Here is a 23,907-nt window from a genome sequence, read left to right as displayed (position 1 = left end):
CTTTTTAAAATTTTTGATTATGCTGCACTCGAAGTCTCTTAGAAACCAAATTTAAAACTGAATTTATCAACTGCAGCTTACGTTTTCTATTTTGAATTTTAAAGTACGCTTATAGATCACATGGTGGATCAGGCAAAGGTTTAAGAAAAATACACAAGTTTACCCCATTACGTTCGTAGCATACACTCCCTGTTGGACTCTGACCCGGGGCAGCTGGAGATTTACTCTCTAAGTTGTGAGGAACAGCGCACACAACCTACCAGTCAAAAAAAAAAAAATTTCCATTGCTAATCATTTCAGGAGCAGCACTGTGCAATATTAACTGAATTTTAATATCCTCTATACTATACATAGGGATGCATTTTAATATGATCCACAAGAGGATGTCATGCTGCCAAGTTTCAAACTTACAGTACACAAACTGACTGTAAGTATAGACTTAGGGTTATATGTAAAAACCCAAATTGAATCTTGACCATATTTTATATTTCAGGTCAAGAAATGCCAGTGCTTCTGATAGAATTTTAAAATAATAATCTTTATATACTATAGCTCTCTTGCGTGCAAACTGAGGAGATGGGGAGAATCTTCCTTTTCTAATGTGAAAGATATCCAAATGCAGGGCCCTAAGAAAACACAAAGCATCAAAGCCACTAACTTGTCCATTCATTCGTTCTTCAGGGAGGATTTCTGGTTTTATCTTCACCAGTTTAACAGCAATGGGTTTCCCAGTCCGCCGGTCAGATGATACTTCAAATTCAACATCATCTAAAATAAAGTAAGTATTGTATTTGTTGGACTAACTTTGACAAAATGGTATCTCACTTTCAAGCCAAACTTTGCATTTGAGTTGCTGTACACTGGTGACTTCTCAAAGTGTGCTTCTTGGACCAGTAACAGCAGCATTACCTGGGAGCTTAGAAGAAATGCAAATTCCTGGGCCCCACTCCAGATCTACTCAAAGACAAACTCTAGGCACCAAGTACAGCAATTTATGTTTAAACAAGCCTTCCAGTTTATTTTCATACATACTAATGCTCCAGAACTACTGCTTTAGACTAAGATAGGAATATCTTAGTCTTAATCTTCACAGTATTTACGTATACTGCAAATCATAACTTTTGGCAAGTTTTCTTTTTTCTTAAGCTTCTCAGGTTTCCTCATACACAAAATAAGGATTAACCAAAATAATGCTCTTGTAGGGTTAAAGTATTCAGTATGCAAATACTCATGTTAACTATTGTTCTGACTTTCCCCCAAAGATATTTTAAAAAACACACACTGAGATCTTATAATTTCAGTCTTCTACTAAGTCATATATTTTCATATGTAAAAGTGATTTTTATTGTGTAAACCAAGATGAACAGTCCAAGTGGTAACATTCTGTTTTTTTTTTTTTTCAGGTACTACCAAATATATGACCCAATAAAATAGTTAAAACTAACATTGTAAGTTTAGTATTTCCATTGGCTTAAAATCCAATATATAACTCTAGTCATAAACGTGGAGAAAAATAATTAGATCTTCCAAGTATCTATTAAAAAAAAATTTCAAAGGTATCTTTAAGTCAATGAGTCTTTCATCCCCCTCAAAGACACCACAACAGAAATCAAGATTCTGCTGGTTTACAGAGACACACATCTGTAATTGGGACAATTAAAAGGCCAAAACTGTAATACTGTCATAAGCAAGTTGATTATGCAACAGAAATGTGTGATGAGTTATTTTAAAAAGGATAATCAGTGACAGATTACCTCCTACTTTTAAGTCCTGCAGGTTGCCATTATACTGTGAACAGTGGAAGAAAAGTCTAGCTTGACGTTCTGAACACTGAATAAATCCGTAAGAGGTTAGCAGTTTTTCAATAACCCCAGTTTCACGCAGTGCTGCTGAAGTACCATTAGGGTACCCATTGTGTCCATTGTTATGGAGAAGGTTTGGATCAAAGCTCATCTGTTTTAAAAAGAAAAAGAATATACTCAGATCTGTACATTATCTTCATAGCATACGAAGTCTGATGAACAAACCACTAAATTTTTAATGGAAAAAGGTAAAGAAAATAAAGTAGGTAAAGGGAAATTTATGGACTTTTATTACTGAAATATTAGTTCAGCTATAAAACATTTCAGAAGAAATAATCTCATTTATTTTAGGGAATTTCCCTAATTTATGGTAGAATTTTCACTTACCAGCAAATAGGATTTCTGGAGTTCAGTGTTAAGGCAGAGCAGCTACATTAAGTAAAAGCTTCTTTTATGTTAACTTTAAATGACTAAAACAGTAATTTCAGAAGCAGGGTAATGGATATCCAAGGGATGGAAACCCAAACTACCAGAACACTTCCTTAAGAAATTAAAATCGACTTTGAAACTTAAATAGAAACCTGAATACTATTTGTTAAGCCATGCATCCAAAAGCAATTATTTAAATTAGTAGAGATGAAAACAAAAGAAACCTGGTATGAAATACTTATTTCAAACTAGAAAATATCAGAAAATAAATGCATACTTCGATTCTCCAATGGAAAACGAGCCAAACAGTGAGTTGGAAAACAGGATTTTTCTAAAACAAAACTCCAAGAAAACAAAAGCTCTTCAAATCTAAAAATTTTTAATCATTTCACAGGTATATTTAAAGAAATCTTTTCATCCATTTCAGGTGCCGATGAAATCTCTAAATACTGCCATTTGCTTCTATGATCACATAAAGCAAAAGAAAACATCTTTAGTGAAAAGAGCTATTTAAGTACAATGCAATGGAACCTGTTTACATCGTCAAATACTGTCTATCACATTTTGCCTTGAGAGACACTATAAAAACAAATTATTTTATTAATATAAGTGATGAATTAAAGAGGACTAAATCCCTAGCAAAGGTCAGGTCTGTAACAGCAACATATCCACATCTTTACTAGTTTTAGACCCTTTCACTGAAAATTTGACTTATTAAAAAGCATCCTAAGTGTGATGTTGGCATTATTAATAAAAATATCTTTCATTAGGGAAAAAAAAAATGACAAATTGGAGAACACTAAACCCAAGAATGAGTAGTGAAACAGTGCATAAGATGGCCAAATCATGCAAATCAAAGTCACCCAACAAGTAGGTGCTGAAGTTCTAGTTCTTTCGTGCTAGACATTGCTGTGTTTACCACTTACTAACTTATTTAATTTTTACAAAGCCCATTAGAAAGTAGTATTATCACCCCCTTACTAATGAGGTAACAGACCCAGAAAGGTTAAATGACTTGTCAAAGTCAAACGGCAGAGGATTCAAACTAAGAAGGCCTACCTCTATGATCTGGGCTTCTCAAACTTTAACTACCTGGCAATCTGGTTAAAATACAAAATACTGACGATATTGGGGGCAGGAGTTTGAGATTCTCCAAGCTCCCAAGGTGACAGCAACACTTTAGACTTCTGGACTCACTCTGAGTAGCAAGACCCTAAACTAAAAGATAAAGGAAAGGCCTAGGGGTTAGAAAGTGAGTTTGCAGGTTATTTCAACAGAAGTGAGTGGCCCTAAGTCATGCTCTTAACACAAAGCAAAATAGGCTAAGATGACAGTTTTCCTGACTTACAGATCTCTGATACGTGGGGGTCCTCTTTTGTTTTTTAGTCCCAGATGAGGTAGAAGATGAAGATAAAGGTAAAGAATGTGAAGGAGGGGCTGCAGGAGGGGGATGAGGATCTGATGATGACACAGTAAAAGCATTCTCCATCTCAAACAGCTGTGATAACATAGCACAATGTTTGTAACTATGGATCAAGAACAATTTAACACACACATGACAGTCAACTTCTTCATCTTTTCAGATTCACCAGGTTACTTCAGCAAAATATAATTCAATCAGATTTCTATTGACGAAAGAAATTATGGCGTTAATATTAAAAGATCAAGCTGAAATGTATTTTTAAAACTTTGTATTTTTACAATCCCTAATCCACAACATTTACAATTTTTAAAATGCCATCAGGATTCTCTGGTGGTTGCTATAATGACACAGTTCAGCCCAATTTCTTCTCAACATCTCACAACTTTACAAATAATCTAAAATTATTAATCAACTTGTCTCCCCAGAGTACACATAAGATAATCCAATGGGATATGGGAAGAAAATATTACAACTACGTATTTATTTTGTCCAAAGATAAAATTAAGCTTTGTAAATATTTATCATGTACTTGCAGGAGAGGAATGAGTTGGTATGTTAGATCACATCACATATATACACATTAATTAGGTGTTCTGAGGGAAGGGTGAGGAACACAAGAGGGTGGTAAGTGAAACCCCCACTCATTTACTTTCAGCATATTAGTTTATATTTGCCCAATTAAGTGGACAAACTTAGCTATCTAGATTAACTAAACTGCCTTCAAAAACAGACAAATGGTTGAAAAAGATTGCTGCAGAATAATCTTAGGTAGGCCATGCTAAACAAGGCAAAACATAGGCAAAGTAAATGGGATCCGACACTTCTCATCCTAGTACTAGTTCTTTGACCTCCAAATCAGAACATAAAATGACCATTTAATAATATCTGACAAGTCTGCCAAAACATTAATATCAAGACTATGTACAGACATACTAGGAGCAATAAGACACACTACATGTACATTGTTCCCCACATAATAATTTATGATGGCATAAAGTTTTTAAACACCTAAAAAGCATTTAGACATAATATTTTTAGTAAGAGTGGAAAGTTTCTGCACTGTTAACAGTAAAATATTTTTATAATATTGCTTATTTCATCTTTATCTTATTTGTAGCACTAGACTTTACAACACAAATATAGCATAATCACATGATCTCTAAGTATATACACACGTACACACCGACTGTACATGCTATTACACTAACCATTTCATCAAATTAATCTGAAGAAGACTACTCTGAGCCCAAGATTTATCTTGGATCATGACTTTCAAGCTGAGCTTCTCTCATCTTTGGATGACAGTTCTTATTACATACAGGTAAGAACACTACACGGGCATTTGTAACACACAGGTCATGAAATCACAGAAACCTCAAGTCTCCAGTCCTACCACACATTCCTATAGGAACGAGGTAAGACACTTGTTTTTCTAAGAGAAAATGAAACAGAATTACAAGGAAGGTTCTGGAATTTAAGCTGTATTGCTCTTTAAGTCTCACCTCACCTCTAAATGAACATCAAAACACAACTGAAAAAGGCTTTTCCTTTCTCTTAGCATCTTTCCTGACTGAAGTTTCCTTCTCTAGCTTTCATCCATGGGGGGGGGGGTGTGTCTTCTTTTTCTAAGGAAAAACGTATTACTCAATTTTAGATAAAACAATATGTTAACACCCTTCCCTTCAAAGAATCCTCACAATTCAAATTAAACTACAATTCTATTGCATTGTAAAATTTTCTTAACCAGCACTACACTTCACCATTAAACAAAATAAAAGTTCATTAAAAAAACACTGCCAATTACATAAAAGTGTAAGTCCAATGAAAAAAGTTCATGGCTCAAGAACAGAAACCTAATAATAAATTAAGATAAAGACCCCCCCACAAAAAGATGGAAGGAAAGGACCAATGCATAAATGTTACTTGGCTTTTTTTAAATAGTGGGAAAATTCAATTTATTTGCTCACCTTATAGCATACAAAAATATACTGAAGACAGACTGAGTTAAATACTCTAACAAACATCAAATAAAAACATACTATTAAAAATTTTTTTGGAAGGAAGACTTTCTAGATTTGAAATAGAAAAAAACTGCAAAGGAAAGGATCAATATTTGATTAAATGAAAAGGACAAGTTTTATACTCAAACTTAAGGAAAACAAATGCAAATATCTCAGTGTACTATTAAGGAAACTGAAATCAGTAAGCTCTGTAATAGTCACCCCTTTTCCTAATTTTGCCTTCTGCAATTTTAAACCCCCACCTCCCCACAACAGCAGTCTGGAAGCAGGTGCTATCTCCTGACATCCTCAGAAGGTCAATAGTAGCGTCACACTGCGTCACTATCCTTATGTCATTCATCACTTCATCCCCTCATGTAAGCATTTTATCACCCCACATCATTAAAACAAGGCCAAGTACTGTAAGGTATTTCCAGGGGCGCCTGGGTGGCTCAGTTGTTAAGTGTCTGCCTTTGGTTCGGGTCACTATCCCAGGGTCCTGGGATAGAGCCCCACCGTCAGGAAGCTTTCTCCCTCTCCCACTCCCCCTGCTTGTGTTTCCTCTCTCGCTATGTCTCTGTCAAATAAATAAATAAATAAATAAATAAATAAATAAGATTATTTCCAGAGACATGTTCACAATACTGTTATAACTGCTATATATTAGTATCTTACTGCACCTAATTTAGAAGTTAAACTTAATCACAGGTATGGAAGTATAGGGAAAACATCGTCTATATGGGCAAGGACTTTTTGTTCAAAGCTAAATCCTGAGAGTCTAGACAAACAGTTGCTGCCCCATATTAGGCACTCATTTGTCTTAACACTAAAAGTATTAAGACAAATAAGTTAGTCTTAAAGACCATAATTAAACATTAGACACAAAACACAAGAACTTTAGCTCTGTCAATAAAAAATTTTGAAAAAGCAAATTAGTCATTATCAAACTACCAGAGATAAAAGATTTAAAAACTGTGAGAAGGTAGGTTAAGAATAATATGCTCAAATATTTTTATGGTGGTAAACTGGTTATAACCTTTCTGAAATGCAGTTTAGCAACATGTATCAAGATGTGGAGTTGTTTTCCTTAATAATTTCAATGCAGGAAACCTATCCTGGAGCAGTCTGAAACGTGAACACTTTGCAAAAACGCATTCATAGAAATATTTTAGTAACAAGTGCCTAGAAAGAATCTAGTCTAAAGCTAGTTCAAGAAGTCACAGTAATTTATATAAATGCTCTGCAGTCATTAGAAAGGATGTATGAATAAGCTTATGCTATAATATGAAAACGAGAGAGAGAGATACCTATACAAGTGTGATTTCAAATGTACTTAAAAAAGAAAGACCAGAAAAATCTAATTTAATGCTCAGACTTCTCAAAAAAACACGTGGAAGGTGTCTTAAAATGGTAAATGCGGATAGAATCCAGTACTCATTCCATGACTCACATTCTTTTTAAGACTTATTTGAGAGAGTGAGAGCAAGCACAAGAGCGAGCGTGGGGGGAAGCAGAGAGGCAAGAACAAGGACACACTCCACGCAGAGCTCAGAGCCCAATGCAGGGCTGGATTCCAGGACCCTGAGATCATGACCTGAGCCAAAATCAAGAGTTAACCCCTTGACTGAGTCTCCCAGAAACCCCTGTGTTTCACATTCGTAACCACTTAGTACCTATAATACATCAACACTGTTCTAGGATCTGCGCACATAGAGAGCACAACAGACAAAAATCCCCAACTTTACAAAGTTTAAACTTTCTACTCTTTTCTACGTATTAATTTTTAAAATTGGAAAGTCAAGTCATTAACAGTGTTAACCCAACCCTTTAAAAAAAGAATTAGAATCAGAGGTCAAATTTAAACTTGATCCAAGAAACAGAACTAGAATCAAAAGACTGGCTTTTAGTCCTGCTTCTCACACATTAACTTCTCTAGGATTGTTTCCTCAAATGTAAAGTGGAAGCCTAAGGGGTCTCCAAATTCTCCTGCGGGGAGGAATCAAAATTCTGTGTTCTGAAATCTCTTCATCCAAAACCTGAGTTGTTTCTTCTGCCTTTTTCCTAACCTAGTCTGCTTGGCTGCTAACTGACAAGGAGTTAGTTTAGAAGAGGTAGCCTATTTCACTTGAAGACAGTTTTAGAAAATGACTTGGTATTCTTTATCTAAACATATCTACCCTTCACTCCCACTGCTCCTTTCAGTTTTCTGAATGCAACTGTTTTTCTGAACGATTCAGTTTTGGAGATGTTCCAAGTAATTACTCGTTAATGTGCAGTTTACTACTACTCTTAGTGTACCCTGACAAACATTTAGAGAGCATGGAGTGATTATGTTTGATTCTATAGCCCTAAGTTTCAGTAACTCCGTACAGTAAAAATATTCTCCACATCATTTCTTAACAAATCAGTAAAATCAGGTTTTCTCCATTTAGTGCTCTGTAACTGCTCTTGTTCCTAAAGAAAAAGCTAACTGAACGCTACATTTCCTTTGTTGGTTAACCTGGAATTCCAATTCCAGTTTAGAGGTAATTTTAAATTAGGCTTTGTAATCAATTTTTTAAGCGTTCTTCTATGCCCTTCCTTAATTCCTACCTCACAGGGTTGCTGGGAGGGTTAGATGAGCTGCTCTAATAAAAAGCCTATAGTAGTACTTAGCACATAAATGCTCACATAACTACTTATTATCAGGTCCTTTTCAAAAGCAGGGCAAGGAGATAATCTGGCAACACACTTGGAAACCTCTCTGAAAATCAGTCCATTAGTTAATAACTTTTAATGATTATCATCCAACCTACATTTCTCCAGAGTGACCATATCAGAATATCAGGAGATACCCAATCAAATACCATCACTGAAAACTTTTTTTTTTTAAATTCATTTGCTCTTGGATTTTGCTAGGGATGGAAAACAAGCTTCAAAGTTCCCACACCTGTCTTTAAAAATCAGTCAAGATCTGTACAGTTCCTGGTCACAGGTCTCCGTTAACTACTACCACACTCCTAGCAAGTTAACAGTGTTATATTCTCATTCAATCTGGGGCTTTAGTTTTCTTTTAATGTTCCCACCTTTGTTTTCCTTTTGTCACCTTTAGAGTGCCTTGAGCAAAAAACGAATCAATCCATTTCATATACAAAACAAATTTCTCAGAAGTTTTATTCTTCCTTGACATTTTTTCAGGCCAATGTCTTCCGTATTTATTCCTTCTTAATTATGTAATACCGTTACCATGTTACAAAAAAGTCCCTTTTAAAATCTAGGGTTCTGGGGGTGCCTGGGTGGCTCAGAGGGTTAAGCCTCTGCTTTCGGCGCAGGTTATGGTCTCAGGGTCCTGGGATCGACCCCCGCATCGAGCCCCGCATCGGGCTCTCTGCTCAGTGAGAGTCTGCTTCCTCCTCTCTCTCTCTCTGCCTGCCTCTCTGCCTACTTGTGATCTCTATCAAATAAATAAATAAAATCTTTAAAATAAAATAAAATAAAATCTAGGGTTCTACTGCATTATCAGATATATTTCCTTTGCTATACCCCTTTTAAGTGGAATACTTTACAATTACATATCCAAAAAAACCCCAATTGTTTTTTATCTTTTGTAAAATTTGTGAACTTCTATTTTGAGAGCTGTGAGTGCATATATTTATATATTAAAAATGTTCACATTGGAGTGCCTGGCTGGCTCAGTGAATGGAGCATGAAACTCTTGAGTTTGAACCCAATGCTGGGAGTAGAGGAAAATAAAATTTAGGGGTATCTGGGTGGCTCAGCTGCTTAAACATTTGCCTTCGGCTCAGGTCATGATCCTGGGGTCCCGGGATCCAGCCCCACGTTGGGCTCCCTGCTCAGCTTGGAGTCCACTTCTCCCTCTCCCAATGCCTCTTAGCTTGTGCTCTCTCTCAAATAAATAAAATCTTTAAAAAATAAAATAAAATTTGTAAAAATGTTCATGTACTAAACTAATATTCAGAATACAAACATTAGACTAAAAAAAGCACTGCTACTTTAAATCCATTTCTACAATTCATTTCAATAAAACGAAATGAAAGCTTTAGTTCTAGTCTTTTACTCTTTCAACAGTCAAGATAAAACTATACAGTCAAGATTTCGGGACGCCTGGGTGGTTCAGTTGGTTAAGCAGCTGCCTTTGGCTCAGGTCATGGTCCCAGCATCCTGGGATCGAGTCCCATATCGGGCCCCTTGCTCGGCAGGGAGCCTGCTTCTCCCTCTGCCTCTGCTTGCCATTCTGTCTGCCTGTGCTCGGTCTCTCTCCCTCTCTGTCTCTGACAAATAAATAAATAAAATCTTAAAAACAAAAAAACAAACAACAACAAAAAAAAACTGTACAGTTTCAATCTGTACTATCTTAAGTAACCCAGCACAATTTATTACAGCTTAAAATTATTTTTTAATCAGATGAGGATATATGAAGAAACAAACAGAAAAAGCAAATGGTACAACAGCCTTAAAATTGAGTAACTGTCTGTTGATAGAACAGAGATAATTTAAATTAATTGGTACTGTTGGTAGTTTTCAGTTAAGGAGTAATTTTGGTCCACAGTAAGGTCATTACCATAGTAGGCTCATCAACCTTTAAAGAAACTACAGATTAAAGGTCAGAGTGCCTCCTGAAATGGTGATGAACCTTTTGTAAGACAACAACCTATCATTCTATTTGACTGTTGCAGCATTTTTAAAAAGATTTACCACAAAGTAAACCCTCCTTGAAATTATCTTCCTTGTTATTCCTTCCTGGCTACCTCATTTCTCTGAACATTCCCTTCTTCATTTATTATGTATAAAGTGAGGACTCCTTTCTGAATTTCAAGCTTTAATTTCTATCCAATTTAGAAAACCAAAACTAAAGATTAAAAAGGAAAACCACCTTTTCTCATCCTCCCTCCCCCAAAAAAGTTTGACATTCCATGCTAGCATACTTTCTCAATTTTCAGATTACTATCTAATGAATGCAATAGATTTCCACAGTGTATTTTGCTTTCAGCAAGTCCCCACATAAACGTCCCTATTCCTATGAAAAACAAAGATTTTGAACTTCTAAAACTGGATAGATTGGGTCAAATCCCTGCAGGCTCATCTTCACATTCAATTTGTTATCACGTCCTATGACCTCTACCACTAAAACCCCTACTGCCTCCTTCTCTGCCTATACCCTGGCTTTTATCTTCCTTATAGTCTATCCATTGCTCTTTAAAGGTGTTCCCATCTTCAGCCCATCTCTTAAAGTCACACCATTTGTTTTATAAGATACACTTCTGAATATGTAACTTTTAGTGTTTCTTTAAAATTTGAAGCAATAAAACTATCTCAGTTTTGAAATAAAAAACCCATTAAGCCCTTGCTTATAAACACCTAATGACTTCTCCACAGAACAAAGTCAATACAGCGGGCCTTCAAAACCTGCCTTCAGCAAGCATCCCTTTCTAATTACTCTCTTAACCCACAAAACTTATTTCCTACTCTAATTATTCTACCTACAAAGCTGTATTTTCTAGTTCGTTCATAATGAACTTACCATATTATACCATGTGCTTTCAGACCTCCCTGAATCTGCTCATTCTGTTGCTGCTATCAGAAGACTCTTCTCTCTCTCAAAGCACTACTCACCTTTAATGTCCCTTCTCTCTTTCTTTACCCCTTTAGAGAGACCTCTGAACATAGATTGCAAAGGGCATCCATAACTGAAACCTTAACTTTTAAACAGTACAGATGGGAGTTTTTCTTTCTAAGAGACTAGTAAGTTAAGAGAGATCCACATGTATTAACAAATGTAATCCCGTGTGAAAAAAAACCCCCCATAGTGTGACCATAAATATTGTCCTTGTTTAATAAGAGACAATAAATTCAATACAACAATCCAGTGTTGATATTTTCATACTAGTTGAGACTATAAATTGTTTTCAAAGTATCTTTAGAACAGATTAAGATTTGTTGTTTGACCAAAATAACTAGGAAATTATAAACTGATTCTTGCCGAAAGAAAACTACAAACCTACCTCGCAGTGATAATCAAATATTGCACTTTCAGTAGTATTTGCTGATTCTTCTTTTTCAGCACACGTTTCAAAGGATGAAAGTTGCTAGTATTAAAAAAAAGAGCGAGAGAAAATGATCTATCAAGCTAATAAAGAATACAACTGCTGCTGCACCGGGCAATCTCACAGTGCAGCACTGAAGAAAACAAAGACTACTAGCAGCGTTGGGAAGTGCTCTTTCAAAGCTGTTGAGTAGGCACAAACTTCTTGTTTCAGATCAAGTGTTGTGTCTTCAACTTAAGTGTACTCTTCTTTGGTCTTGTTGGTTGTTTCGAGGTTTGTTCCTTGCCTGATCTGAACTTGAAGCAGCAGTTTCAGGTGGTAAAGTCTGTTCTGTTACACTTCATACTAGAGATAAAAAATGAAGACAGTTAAGTTTAATTTACAGAAAAGAACCAGGACAGAGGGTGGGTAGAGGGACAGACTCATTTCATAAACTTAGAACCACTGGTTAACAAGTAATGCGGGAAACCTGGAAGCACACTCATTTGATGTTACCTGAGCAACCTCTCAAGTGCTAATGGATACCACCTCCTTTGACCTCACACTCAAAATGGGAAATTATTTCACACTTCCTGGTGATGCCCCCACACTGTAAGTTCTAATTTACAGAGCATAACATTCAATTTAACACAAGTGTTTTATAGGTATCTAGCACTGTGGCAGGTATTGTGGAAAATATAAAAGAAGTTCCTTCCATCAGGTAATTTACACGCTTTCTGAAAAGACAAGAATTATATGTAGAGAAAAACCAGATATAGAACCAAATATAGAACAAAATGCCAAAAATTAATTTGCTCAACTAATATCTGAGTACTGGCTGTCATATACTATATATCAGAACTACTACTTATTATTTATTCACCACTGCATGTACATTGAAGCAACATGGTGTGCAGTCATAGCAGGCTTTTTTTTTTTTTTTTTGTGACAGACAGAGATGACAAGTAGGCAGAGAGGCAGGCAGAGAGAGAGAGAGAGAGGAGAAAGCAGGCTCCCTGCTGAGCAGAGAGCCCGATGCGGGGCTCGATCCCAGGACCCTGGGATCATGACCTGAGCCGAAGGCAGAGGCTTTAACCCACTGAGCCACCCAGGCGTCCCAACAGCAGGCTTTTAATCAGAGTTGAAGGCTTAATTTGGAGAAATCAGGAAAATTTTAAGAGAAATAAAACAGCCAAGTATTCTAGGCACGTCAAGCAAGCCAAGACAGGGTGTGCCACTAACTTCTAAGTTCCCTGAAAGCAGGGACCACATATATGATTTTCTATGCCTGACATCAAGGGAGATTTATGACATGAAGGACCATGGCAATAGCGCGGCTCGTTTCAGAGAAATCAATAGGCTAGTCCGGCCAGAACAGAGGGCTAGCTTAAAGTGAAATGGGATATGTGGTATGACAGGTGTAGTGGAGCCAGATTATGAAGTATTTCAACTTGATATAACAGGAAACAGAAAGCCTTAGCTCTTGATGAAAGGGTATTAAGTCTTGAAATCCTATGAGAGATGACTTAGTGAAGGAAACAGAAATCTCATTTGAGCTGTTGCCAGAAATAGATGAGAAATGCCTATAAAAAAGAAACAATTAAGATGAGAGGAGATGGGAAGCAAAAAAAATATATTTATAAGTAGGGGCACCTGGGTGGCTCAGTGGGTTAAGCCGCTGCCTTCAGCTCAGGTCATGATCTCAGGGTCCTGGGATCGAGTCCCACATCGGGCTCTCTGCTCAGCAGGGAGCCTGCTTCCCTCTCTCTCTCTCTCTGCCTGCCTCTCCGTCTACTTGTGATTTCTCTCTGTCAAATAAATAAACAAAATCTTTAAAATATATATATATATATATATTTATAAGTAAAGCCACAGAATTGTGCTTTATATTGGCCATAAAAGTGATTCTTTTGCACTGACTGGGATATTAACTAAACTGGTTCTGTTAGCTAAACTTGTATGGGGAGAAGAAAAAGTAGATTTGGTTTTAGAAATGCTGAAAAAATGAATGGTATGTTTACTTATTTATTTATTTATTAAAAGATTTTATTTATTTATCTGACAGAGATCACAAGTAGGCAGAGAGGCAGGTGGAGAGAGAGGGGGGAAGCAGGATCCCCGCTGAGCACAGAGTCTGATGCCATGCAGGGCTTGATCCCAGGACCCTGAGATCATGACCTAAGCCAAAGACAGAGGTTTAACTCACTGAGCCACCCAGGCACCCATAATGTTGTATTTATTTTAAAAAACATCAGAAATAAGAATGACTATATGGTGAGAGGCCGGAGATTGTGAAATAGTTTAGACTAGGAGAGCTCAAGTTCATTCACTGACACTTCCTAGTAAAATGCCATGAACAAGTCACTTCATCTCTCTAAATTTCAGTTTCACATATGCAAAATGAAAACCTATCAACGGCTGACTTATGGCGCTGTTTCTGGTGGGGGGGCCTATACCTAACAGTTCCTGACTTTATATTACCTCTTCAAATATTACACTTGTCCCATCTTTCAGATTTTATTTGGATCATTCTATTTCCCACATAGATACTTCTTAGAGCAATCGTTGCAAATCACTTGTTAAGTTTTAAAAAATATTTACGCCCAGTCCCCACTCAATGAATAATTTAAGTGGCCTGAAGTAGGGCCACTTCTGTTATGATCTTTGATTCTTCCCACTCCACCTTCACACTAAATGTTGCCAAGTCTTATCAATACCTCCTTACTGAGATCTTTTGTCTTAAATGACATCACATTTTAGTCCAAATATCTAACACATCTGCTAACTTCTTTTGTCAACCTTTTCCATTTTGTCACATAACACTGCCAGACTGATGGATCTAAATTCCAATTTCACTCATTTCATTGTCCAAAATCTTCAGTGATTTTTCCAGCATTCTAGATGGGAAGTTCTTAATGCTGGCCACACATCCAACCCAACCACCTGGGTAACTTATAAATAAAGCCTGGATCCTACCTTGAGATTCTAATTTAATTTCACTAGCATTAGGTCCCGGGAGTTGGTACATTTTATCCTCCTCTACCCCTGCCCCTGTGTTTCTGATTTACAGCCAGGATTTAAGAATCACCATTTACGATGTTCTCTATTCTACCTTTCCATTTTTACCTTTTCCCTCTCTCCAGATCTTCTCCTAGATAGGTGTATTTTCCTGCCTAATCCTTAAGTATAATCCCTGGGAGATGCCTGAATTCTAGTCTTCTTCATGCATATATATGGGTCTTCTTCTCACAAAGAAAGTAATTTTTGCCATCTTCAAAGAAATAAAGAAGTTTTTCTTGACCATTCCAGTAGAGTTATGTTAATTTCCACTATGTGAGGCACTAACTCCCATTGTAGGCAACATTCTTTCTGATACCAAATCGTTTCCGCACTTTGCTTTAATTCACATTTTTATGTATCTTGTTCCTCCAATTATGAAACAAACTCAAGTATATTTACCACAGCCCCCTTCAGCATCTAATGCAGCATACATCACTGACAAACTTTACCATAGCAAAACTACAATAGCAAAGAGGTAGTTAATCCATAATAGGAAACGACATCACAATTTAAGGGCAGACAGTTCTACCAACTTCTAAAAAATTTTGTTTTAGTTAGCTGTATAGTCTTACTTATCCCACCAAGAAATAAGGTCTTCTTTTAAAAATACAGACTCGAAGGGTGCCTGGGTGGCTCAGTGGGTTAAGCCTTTGCCTTCCGCTCAGGTCATGATCTCAAGGTCCTCAGATGAAGTCCCCTGTCCATGTTGGACTGTCGGCTCAGCAGGGAGCCTGCTTCCTTCTCCCCCACACCTGCCTCTCTGCCTACTTGTGATCTCTGTCAAATAAATAAATAAAATCTTAAAAAAAAATACAGACTCAAAACACTGGTTGAATCTTAATATTTTTTACATCGATTTATGAACCCAAAGACCTCAAAATTGCTATATCATAAAACAGATACGAATTTCATCAAACTGCTAAGGACAAGCTTGTGTATCTCACAGTGGGGGGAATTAAGAAAAACAACCTACCTTGAAAAACTTGAATTGGATTAACCCAGTCTAGGGTGTTGTATTACGTTAAGAACTGTCTAATTTGACACACAGTAACAGAGAAATGAGACTTCCAGAATCTAATACTTGGGAGCACTGCAGACCCAGCCTTGGGCACTAATGAAGCCTATCAGGATCCATTAAAGCTCAAACAAACCCACCAACTACCATGAAAAACCCAAAGTGGTGGAATTTCACTTCATTATTACCTTCATAGCTAAGAGATTTCTATGGCTAACTAAACACTTTCCAGTCAAATTAACACTTAATGAAACACTTAGAAAGTACCCACTGGGTATTTTAATAAAATTAGTTATGCACTCATGCCAAGATTATTAACATTCATGGGTGGTACTGATAAACTCTTCTGACTTAAACCTCTGAACACAGTGCAATCCCTCTATCCCCCAAAGGCTAGATACTTAAGTCACATGAAATACAGAGTAACAACTATAATACTAATTGATAGTTGGATCTGAAAGTCTCCCTGATTATTAAGTAATCTACTTCCTTTCTTTCTGCTCAGTTTGGAAACAGAAACAACCCTAACTATTATGTCATTGTTTTAGTTAGGAGTTAAAGCGAATTCCTTTACTTAAACTGATAACCCAAATAGTTATTCCCTATTTCACCTGTCTTAAAATTATCATCACCTGTTTTATTCATAGCCTTCTCCAGTTCACTGCTTTAGCTCAAAAGGACTACTAGAAACTACTACACGCTGAATTAATAAACTTATGTGGCCAGCAACCCACCTAAAATCTATCCCATAACTCACTTCATTTTGACATTATTCTCAGAGTTTGTACAGCACTCACTTGGGGGAGAATGTTAATGAAAGGCTAAACCAGTCTAAAAGTCTCCCCCCCAACCCACTTTCTTAAGTAACTTTTAAAAATTTTATTTATTTATTTGACAGATCTTACAAGTAGGCCAAGAGGCAGGCAGAGAGAGAGGCAGAAGCAGGCTTCCTGCTGAGCAGAGAGCAGGAGGAGGGGCCGGATCCCAGGACCCTGGGAGGCAGAGGCTTTAACCCACTGAGCCCCCCCAACCCCCGCCCTTTTTTGAGAGAAGTGAAGATCCAATTACACAGCATGGGACTGAGAAAGCTCTCTATTGTTGCTTTATATGAATAATATTCTTACCCTAACTTCCTCCTTCATATTTCTTGATTATAACTCAAGACAAGTTTAAGTATGTCAGATTTTTCAATAACCTGTAAAACTGAAGAGCTTAACAGGTTTTAATTCACTTTCACTTTAGAATCTATGGAAAATGACAGAGTTCAGATAATTAACCAATTTAAGTCAGTAACATGTCAGGCAGAAATGAGAGAAAATCAAATTGTTACAATTATTTTTTTGTGTATGTTTAGTAACAGCAATTATGATGAGTTGTTACCTGAACAGCTGCTAGGACATTTAAAGTTATGTATTCATTTATCACTTAACTGTTTTTACAATACACTGACACTCTGAAATAGGACAGATGCCAGTATAGGAAGCTAAATGTTCCAGACACAAAATCAGAAAATAGTGCAGACCAGCACTGTCCCAAAAAAAACACAGTGCAACCCATATATGTAATTTAAAATTTTCCGGTAATCATATTAAAATTGAGTGAAATCGGGCACCTGGGTGGCTGGCTCAGCCGGTTAAGTGTCTGCCTTCGGCTCAGGTCATGATCTCAGGGTGCTGAGATCAAGCCCCCCATCACATCAGGCTCCGCTTCTCCCTCTCCTTGCTGCTATCCCTGATCGTGCATGCACATGCTATCAAATAAATAAAATCTTTTAAAAAGCCAAAACAGGTGAAACTAATTTTAATTACATCTGTTTAATCAAATATATCCAAAATGTTATTTCCCATATATAATCAATCTTAAAAATGTTTTCTCTGAAATCCAACGTCTATTTTACAATTACAACAGTTCAATTCAGAATGTACCCAGTTTAAATGCCCAACAGCCACACATGGCTACTGGCTACAATACTGGTCACAGTAAGTATAGGCTCATGAGGGCAAAAGGCACTGGCATACCCAATAAATAGTAAACAAAAAACTCCTGGAAGAAGATTTTCAGAGTTAAAAGGAGGCAGTTATCTAGCAAACCATAGCCGGAGCTTGGTACCTACTACATTTGAGAAGCAGAAATCCAAATAACTAGCTGTGGTTATCTACTGGCTATAGGTACAAACCAATGGATAGCCTACATGTTAACTATGAAGAAACTGCTTATTAGTTTATTTTCAACTACACAGTTTTGCCTCAGCATTAAAGGACATACTAAGTATAAAAAACACTCCAAAAATAAAATTACTATTCAATACTTCTGAACAGAATACTGCCTAAAATATCATATTCCAGTTTAATAACCCTAATGAAAAATGTAGCACAATTCCTCAAGCTTGGCAGTATGAACTGAAAAAAAAGTTCTCCATTGTTTTTAACTTGGTACTCATACGTGGAAGTGGAAAACATTCCAGTATCTATAGACAAAGGAATTTTTAAATCCTGACTCGGCAAAAAGAATTTAACATCAAGAAATGATGGGAAAAAAGTCAGTCCTACCAAAGCAGTTTCACCCCTGGAGACATTCTAGCTATGAAGTCTTTAAAAAAAAAAAAAAAGAGAGAGAGAGAGAGAGAGAAAGAAAGTTATAATTTTTGTGGCTGTAATTCTCTATTATGAAAAATCCTACAAGATTTACAGACACCTCTCCATGAGATAGTTTGAGTTAAAGATCTCAAAGAAAGTTCCCTTTTGCTTTTTTAAAAGACAAAGCTAAGAAGGCACATCAATCCTGTGTTTATTTAACAAAATCAGGATTTTTGTCATATTTCATGATACCACCCCGAAGTTCAGCTCCTTAAAAAAAAAAAAAAAAATCTTTCCAAACAGCATTATCATGTTTCAACTACCTTGTCAAAAATATGGCCCTCACAACATGAATGAACTTAGTAACTCTGAACCATACACTTAAAAAAAAAAAAAGATTAAAACTGATAAATTTTATGTTAGTATATTTTAGCACATTTTAAAAGAAACTAATTTTTTTAAAATGTTGGATGGCCCTTCAGAGTGGGTCTTTACATGGATGGCGGGGGAAAAAGCAGGACTGTATGTCAGCTTTCATGCTCTCAAAATTTTGATTTGCAGGAATTTACTAGAATTTTCAACAACACTCTAAAGGCCGTACTTTATAAGTCAGAACTTAATTACAAAAAAAGAAAACCTATCTTCTGCGCCTCAAATACTTTACTTTTCAACTCAGCTGCTATAAATACTCATCTCAATGGTAAACATCCAGAGCAGCTGCAAAATCACTCAAACCACTACCATCTCTCTTATTTCAGGCCTAAGGTTAAAAGGAAAAAAAAGAAACAAGACTGAATTTTTATCTAAATATTATGACTCAGGCATATGCCTGTTCAGGCATATTAACCCATCTATCCACACCCAGAACACCTATTATTCATTAGTACCCCAAAAGGACCAAGGTATTATACTGCCCCTCAATGTAGTATTGAGAATGCTAATCTTCTAGAAACTCAAAATGCAAATTACTCAGCATTTTGATACAGAATAACTTATGAGCTACAACTTTGTACCTACATTTTATAGACCAGTTGCTCTGGCCAAGAGCTGTCAGTTCATGTATCTGCCGAATTTAACCACCACAGTGCCTTTGAGAGTCTTCCCCTCCCTCTCCAACCCTGTCTCCACGCCCTTTAAAGAGGACCACATTCTTTCACTCATTTTAGGTGCAAATCAATTACCTCCTCCTACAATGTTCAGATTTGTGTTTGCAGAATTGAAAGCTGTTTTTAGGCAGCGTTCCCCACCTCACTTGTGAGTCAAGCAAGAAAGAAGCCGTCTAGGTGTTTCTAAAGGAAAACCTTAAAGCAAAAGAACCGTGGCACTGAAATTTCGTACTGATAAAATGGTTAAAAACCACAAGTGTCTCCAACCAGGGCTCTAAAAAACTAACCCTACACAGTATGACGAAGCCACGCCGTTCATTGCTCAACGTAGACCGGGCTTTTGCACCGTAAGAGCCAGAGATGGTGGTTCTAACAGCACGCCCTAATCCCAGGATAAAGGAGTAAGAGCCACGTGCCTAAGATCAGGGACTGGTTTCCTTTCTCAAAAACCCGAAGAGGAAGCAAGAAAGGAAGGCTGGGTGCAGAGACTGAAGACAGACAGCTCCAGGTGAGTGGAAGTAAAGATGACACTTCGGCTAAGCTACTGTGCCAGACGTGGTCGGGGAAAGGAGATGCCTCTAAGCATTTAGATGGAGCAGGGTCAGTCCAAACACAAAGGAGGCTCCTCTACCGCACTGCGCTCTGGCACTCGTAGTCAGACCCCCAAGCAGGTGACGGACAGTAAACTACAGAGTCCGAAGTGAGAGTAGGCCCCTCTCTCTCTGCCTCCGGCTCCTCCAGCTTCACACAAAGGACCGCGCCACCACCCCCTCGCCCCGCCCGCCGGGACTTGTAGTTCCCGTTTCCCCTGCCAAACCGCAAAGGAGGAAGTGACTAGACTACAATTCCCAGCAGCCTCCGCGCCCGAGCCCCGCACCCCTGCCTCCATCTTGGCTGCGGTCGGAGCCTCCATTTTCGCTCCCTCCCCCCACTGTAGTCACTACCACCACTACCACGCGCGGCTGCCTGGGTTCGACTCTTCGTTTCAGCTCTGCGGCCTGACGTGAGGCTTAGACAGTTAAACGAGGCCCAGGTGGGAAAGCCCGGGGTAAAGACTCAGGGTGAGATCTTCCCTGCCCGGAGCCCTAGGAGTGGCCACCTTGGCTCAGAAGCCTCTCCCGTTAATCTTGGTCTTCTTATCTGCCCCTAACCCGGCTTCTTGCTACCCCCAGTTGGACCCCGAGGTCGTACTCACCCCAACAGCTCAGCGCCCCCTCTCCAGCGCCGCCATAAGCAGCACGGCCCGGTACGTAGGAATAAATCTCGCTTCTCTCGCGAGAGTTGCGGGCTCCGAGCGCGTGCACGGGAAGCGCGGGGTGGGGGGGTGGTGCTCCTAATACGCCTGCGTACGAGGGCTGAGTGACGCCAAGCAGAGCGCTGCGCTTAACCACAACCAATATGGTTGCCCGCGTTACCCTACATTCCCTTACCCGTGAGCTGCGGGAAGCAATCTGTGTTTACTGACTCCGCTGGGACGCATGGGGAGGGGTGGCGGGTAACTTTCGGCGTCTCTGGTCTTAGCAATCCTGAATAAATCTTAAGCCTCGAGACCAGGGTAAACTTGAGGGCGAACGATTTAGAGGGCATTTCCAGGAATGTCATATAAAGGATTTCGCTTTTTCTCAGATAATCCAGAAGCCCCAAACCCTAGTTTCTCCTCATAATGCAAGTCTTTTCCACCTATTGTTTGCTATAATATATTGACATTTTCATTAGTATAGAGTAGGTTTTTAGTAAGGTAATTGGGAAGTTTTACGTGAGACCGTTGTCTCCCAGAAACTATATTGCTTGCAACGACGGACAAGAGTGAGCAAGGCGCATAATCATTAAAAAAACAGCCAACCCCCCCCCCCCAAAACCTTCATCTGACCTTTGTAATTACCACAAGATATTCGTGGTTTATCCGGTAATCAAAGAGGCTGAATCAGTAACTAAAATTTGAAATCAGGGCAAATGGATGATTAATCCAACAGGGTAAGAGGAGTGAGGAAAGCAGTTAATTGTGACCACAGAAAAGTTCAATGACTTTTCCCTTGTCAAACAAGAGAGCAGTACCCTCCGGTGAGAGGAATGCTTTTCCCAGATTCTGTAGCGCTCGGGCTCGCGCACTCGCTGTCTCTCTCTCTCTCTCTCTCTCTCTCTCGACAGTATTGGATAAGCAATGACCAGTCATGCTCCTGAGAACTCTGATAGCCACTTTATTTTCGCTTTCAACACATAATTATCCTGCGTCTCTTATGTGTCACCGTTGGGGTGTATACCGTTTTCAAGACAAATGGATATGGTTCTGCCCTCAAGGAACTTTCAGTCTAGCATCATTCAGTAATCACAAAAACAAATTTAAGGTACTCAGTGAAATAAGTGCAATGAAGGAAAGATGCAGTGTTAAGAGAGTAAGTAGCCTCCAATGCTGAGCAAATTATCGAATTCTAAGAGGAGGCAGTATCCTACTTAAGATTTTTTAAAAGATTTTCCTCTTACCTCTGTTGCTATTGGTCCAATTACATTCCACCTCCTAGCAGCCTCTTTGTTCTCTTTGATGCCTTCCCATGCTTTCGTAGGCACAAGATATTTGCTATGTATTTGCTTTCAATACTTTTCATCACTTACTGTAAGTAATTATTAGTTTATACTAGCTAGTGATACTTTAAGACAGAGCCTATGACATTCATCTTTGCATACTTGGTCCTGACAATGCTTGGCATAGACAACTGTCAAAGGCTTGTTGAATGAATAACACTGAACAACAGTGTAAAAAGTTGGCAGAAATTGGAATGTTCTTTTGGGGCAGTACAAATCATTTTATATATCAAACCAGCTGTTTTGTTTCCTTTGTCCATTTCTTAAATTGAGATCTTTTCTTAGCAATAGATCTAGTCTGGATAATCCAATCTAATGTTACAGAGAAACTGCCCTGGGCTCTTGCACTAGAAACAAGGTCATGTGAAGCTGGGCTAAAAGTAGAATTAGGTCTAAGAGCGCACATTCTCAAATATCACAGTAATGGGAAATGTAAAGAGTAATAGTCTCAAATTCTATATATGTAATTCCAATTAATAAGAAAGAATAAGAATGAGTGAGTCTTGATTTCTACCATTACACATAATTTCTAAATACCTTCTTAAATCATATAACCATTTCATCCTCATCATTCTGAGTGTCTCAGTTGCCTTTAAATTCCTCCTCAGTCCATAATTAGTATCATTTACATTTAACCAAAAATGCAAATATGCTTACATCCAGAGGCTTACATTTTAGCTCCCCAATGCAGTCAAGAAAACAAAAGATGGAGTCATTTGATTTAAATCACAGTTTAAGTGATTTATTCTTTCTACAAGTACTACCCATAACTAGAGGTTGATTTCAGTTTTAGAAGATCACTACATTTTACGGCAATAATTTTTTTTTTCAGGTTAATTTTGAAGTCAAAAAGCTGAAAAAATGTAGTGTGATCACTTTTTTAAATAAAAGATTTTATTAATTTATTTGACACAGAGAGACAGATCACAAGTAGGCAGAGCAGCAGGCAGAGATAGAGGGGGAAGCAGGCTCTCTGCTGAGCAGAGAGCTGGATGCAGGCCTCCATCCCAGGACCCTGGGATCATGACCTGAACCAAAGGCAGAGGCTTAACCCATTGAGCCACCTAGGCACCCCTAGGTTTATTTTTTAAAACAGAAGTTAAAGCAGAAACTTGTGAAATCACTTGGTAAACCTTTTCCTATATAATGGGGTAGTCATGGATTTTGAGGAGATAGTCTATTAAGGAGTAATGTGATTGCTTCTTGGCCTTTTGGCTAAGATCAAGTGTATTAAGGAATAACATGAAGCAAAAAAAAGTATATATTATTTTTGGTATTTATCATATTAGTTTTTCTTCTCTGAGAAACATAGAGGCAATGAAATCGATTATGATTGTTTTTCTTAATCTCTCTACGAATATCAATAAGCACTTATCTCTTGTATATTTGACAAACAAAAGTAACCATCCTTTACACATTTGTAAAGTTTTCTTGAGCAGTGATGGGAACTGTATAGGATGAGACTTTTCTAAGTTCTCTATGAAATGAGAAAAATTAGGTCAGTGTGGAGATTTTTAAATAAAATAAGGCTAAATTTATTCAAGATTTGGACTCTTTATTCTGACATTATGTCCTTCCTATTTAGGGAAGGTAAAGGGAACTTCTTTTATAAAATTTTGGTTATAGTGGATTGTAAGGGGATCCATATTCAAGATTTCAGAACAAGAAAACACCATTTAGAGCAGCAACTTTCATAAAGAATAATCATTTCTTCTTCTCCTTCTCCTCCTCCTTCTCCTCCTCCTCCTCCTCCTCCTCCTCCTCCTCCTTCTTCTTTAAGATTTTATTTATTTATTGGACAGAGAGAGACACAGCGAGACAGGGAACACAAGCAGGGGGTGTGGGAGAGGGAGAAGCAGGCTCCCTGCAGAGCAGGAAGCCCAATGCAGGGCT

The 23,907-nt window shown here is 37.9% G+C and overlaps 1 protein-coding gene and 1 pseudogene across 4 annotated transcripts in view; one reads left to right on the top strand and one right to left on the bottom strand.

The window, feature by feature from the left end:
• CSDE1 (cold shock domain containing E1) overlaps positions 1-20,748 on the bottom strand; it is a 39,736-nt gene extending 18,988 nt beyond the window's left edge. The window contains exons 1-6 of one of the 4 annotated variants that reach the window (XM_032302652.1): positions 20,630-20,748; positions 11,657-12,043; positions 3,580-3,729; positions 1,755-1,953; positions 659-768; positions 164-256 (exon numbers count right to left, since the gene is read on the bottom strand). In XM_032302652.1, coding sequence (XP_032158543.1) covers positions 164-256; positions 659-768; positions 1,755-1,953; positions 3,580-3,720 — 543 coding nt within the window. In that variant the 5' untranslated portion in view covers positions 3,721-3,729; positions 11,657-12,043; positions 20,630-20,748. Of the gene's footprint in view, positions 1-163; positions 257-658; positions 769-1,754; positions 1,954-3,579; positions 3,736-11,656; positions 12,044-20,629 lie in introns of those variants that run through there. The other 3 variants (XM_032302654.1, XM_032302655.1, XM_032302653.1) reach the window with 3 other exon arrangements.
• A 2,461-nt stretch (positions 20,749-23,209) lies between these two features.
• On the top strand, positions 23,210-23,300 carry LOC116568443 (annotated as a pseudogene).
• The last annotated feature ends 607 nt before the right edge of the window (positions 23,301-23,907 follow it).

The sequence above is a fragment of the Mustela erminea genome, chromosome 10 (genome assembly GCF_009829155.1).
Source record: "Mustela erminea isolate mMusErm1 chromosome 10, mMusErm1.Pri, whole genome shotgun sequence".
NCBI lineage: Eukaryota > Metazoa > Chordata > Mammalia > Carnivora > Mustelidae > Mustela > Mustela erminea.
The sequence above is the reverse complement of the archived record's forward strand: the minus strand, read 5'-3'. Positions and strand labels throughout refer to the sequence as shown.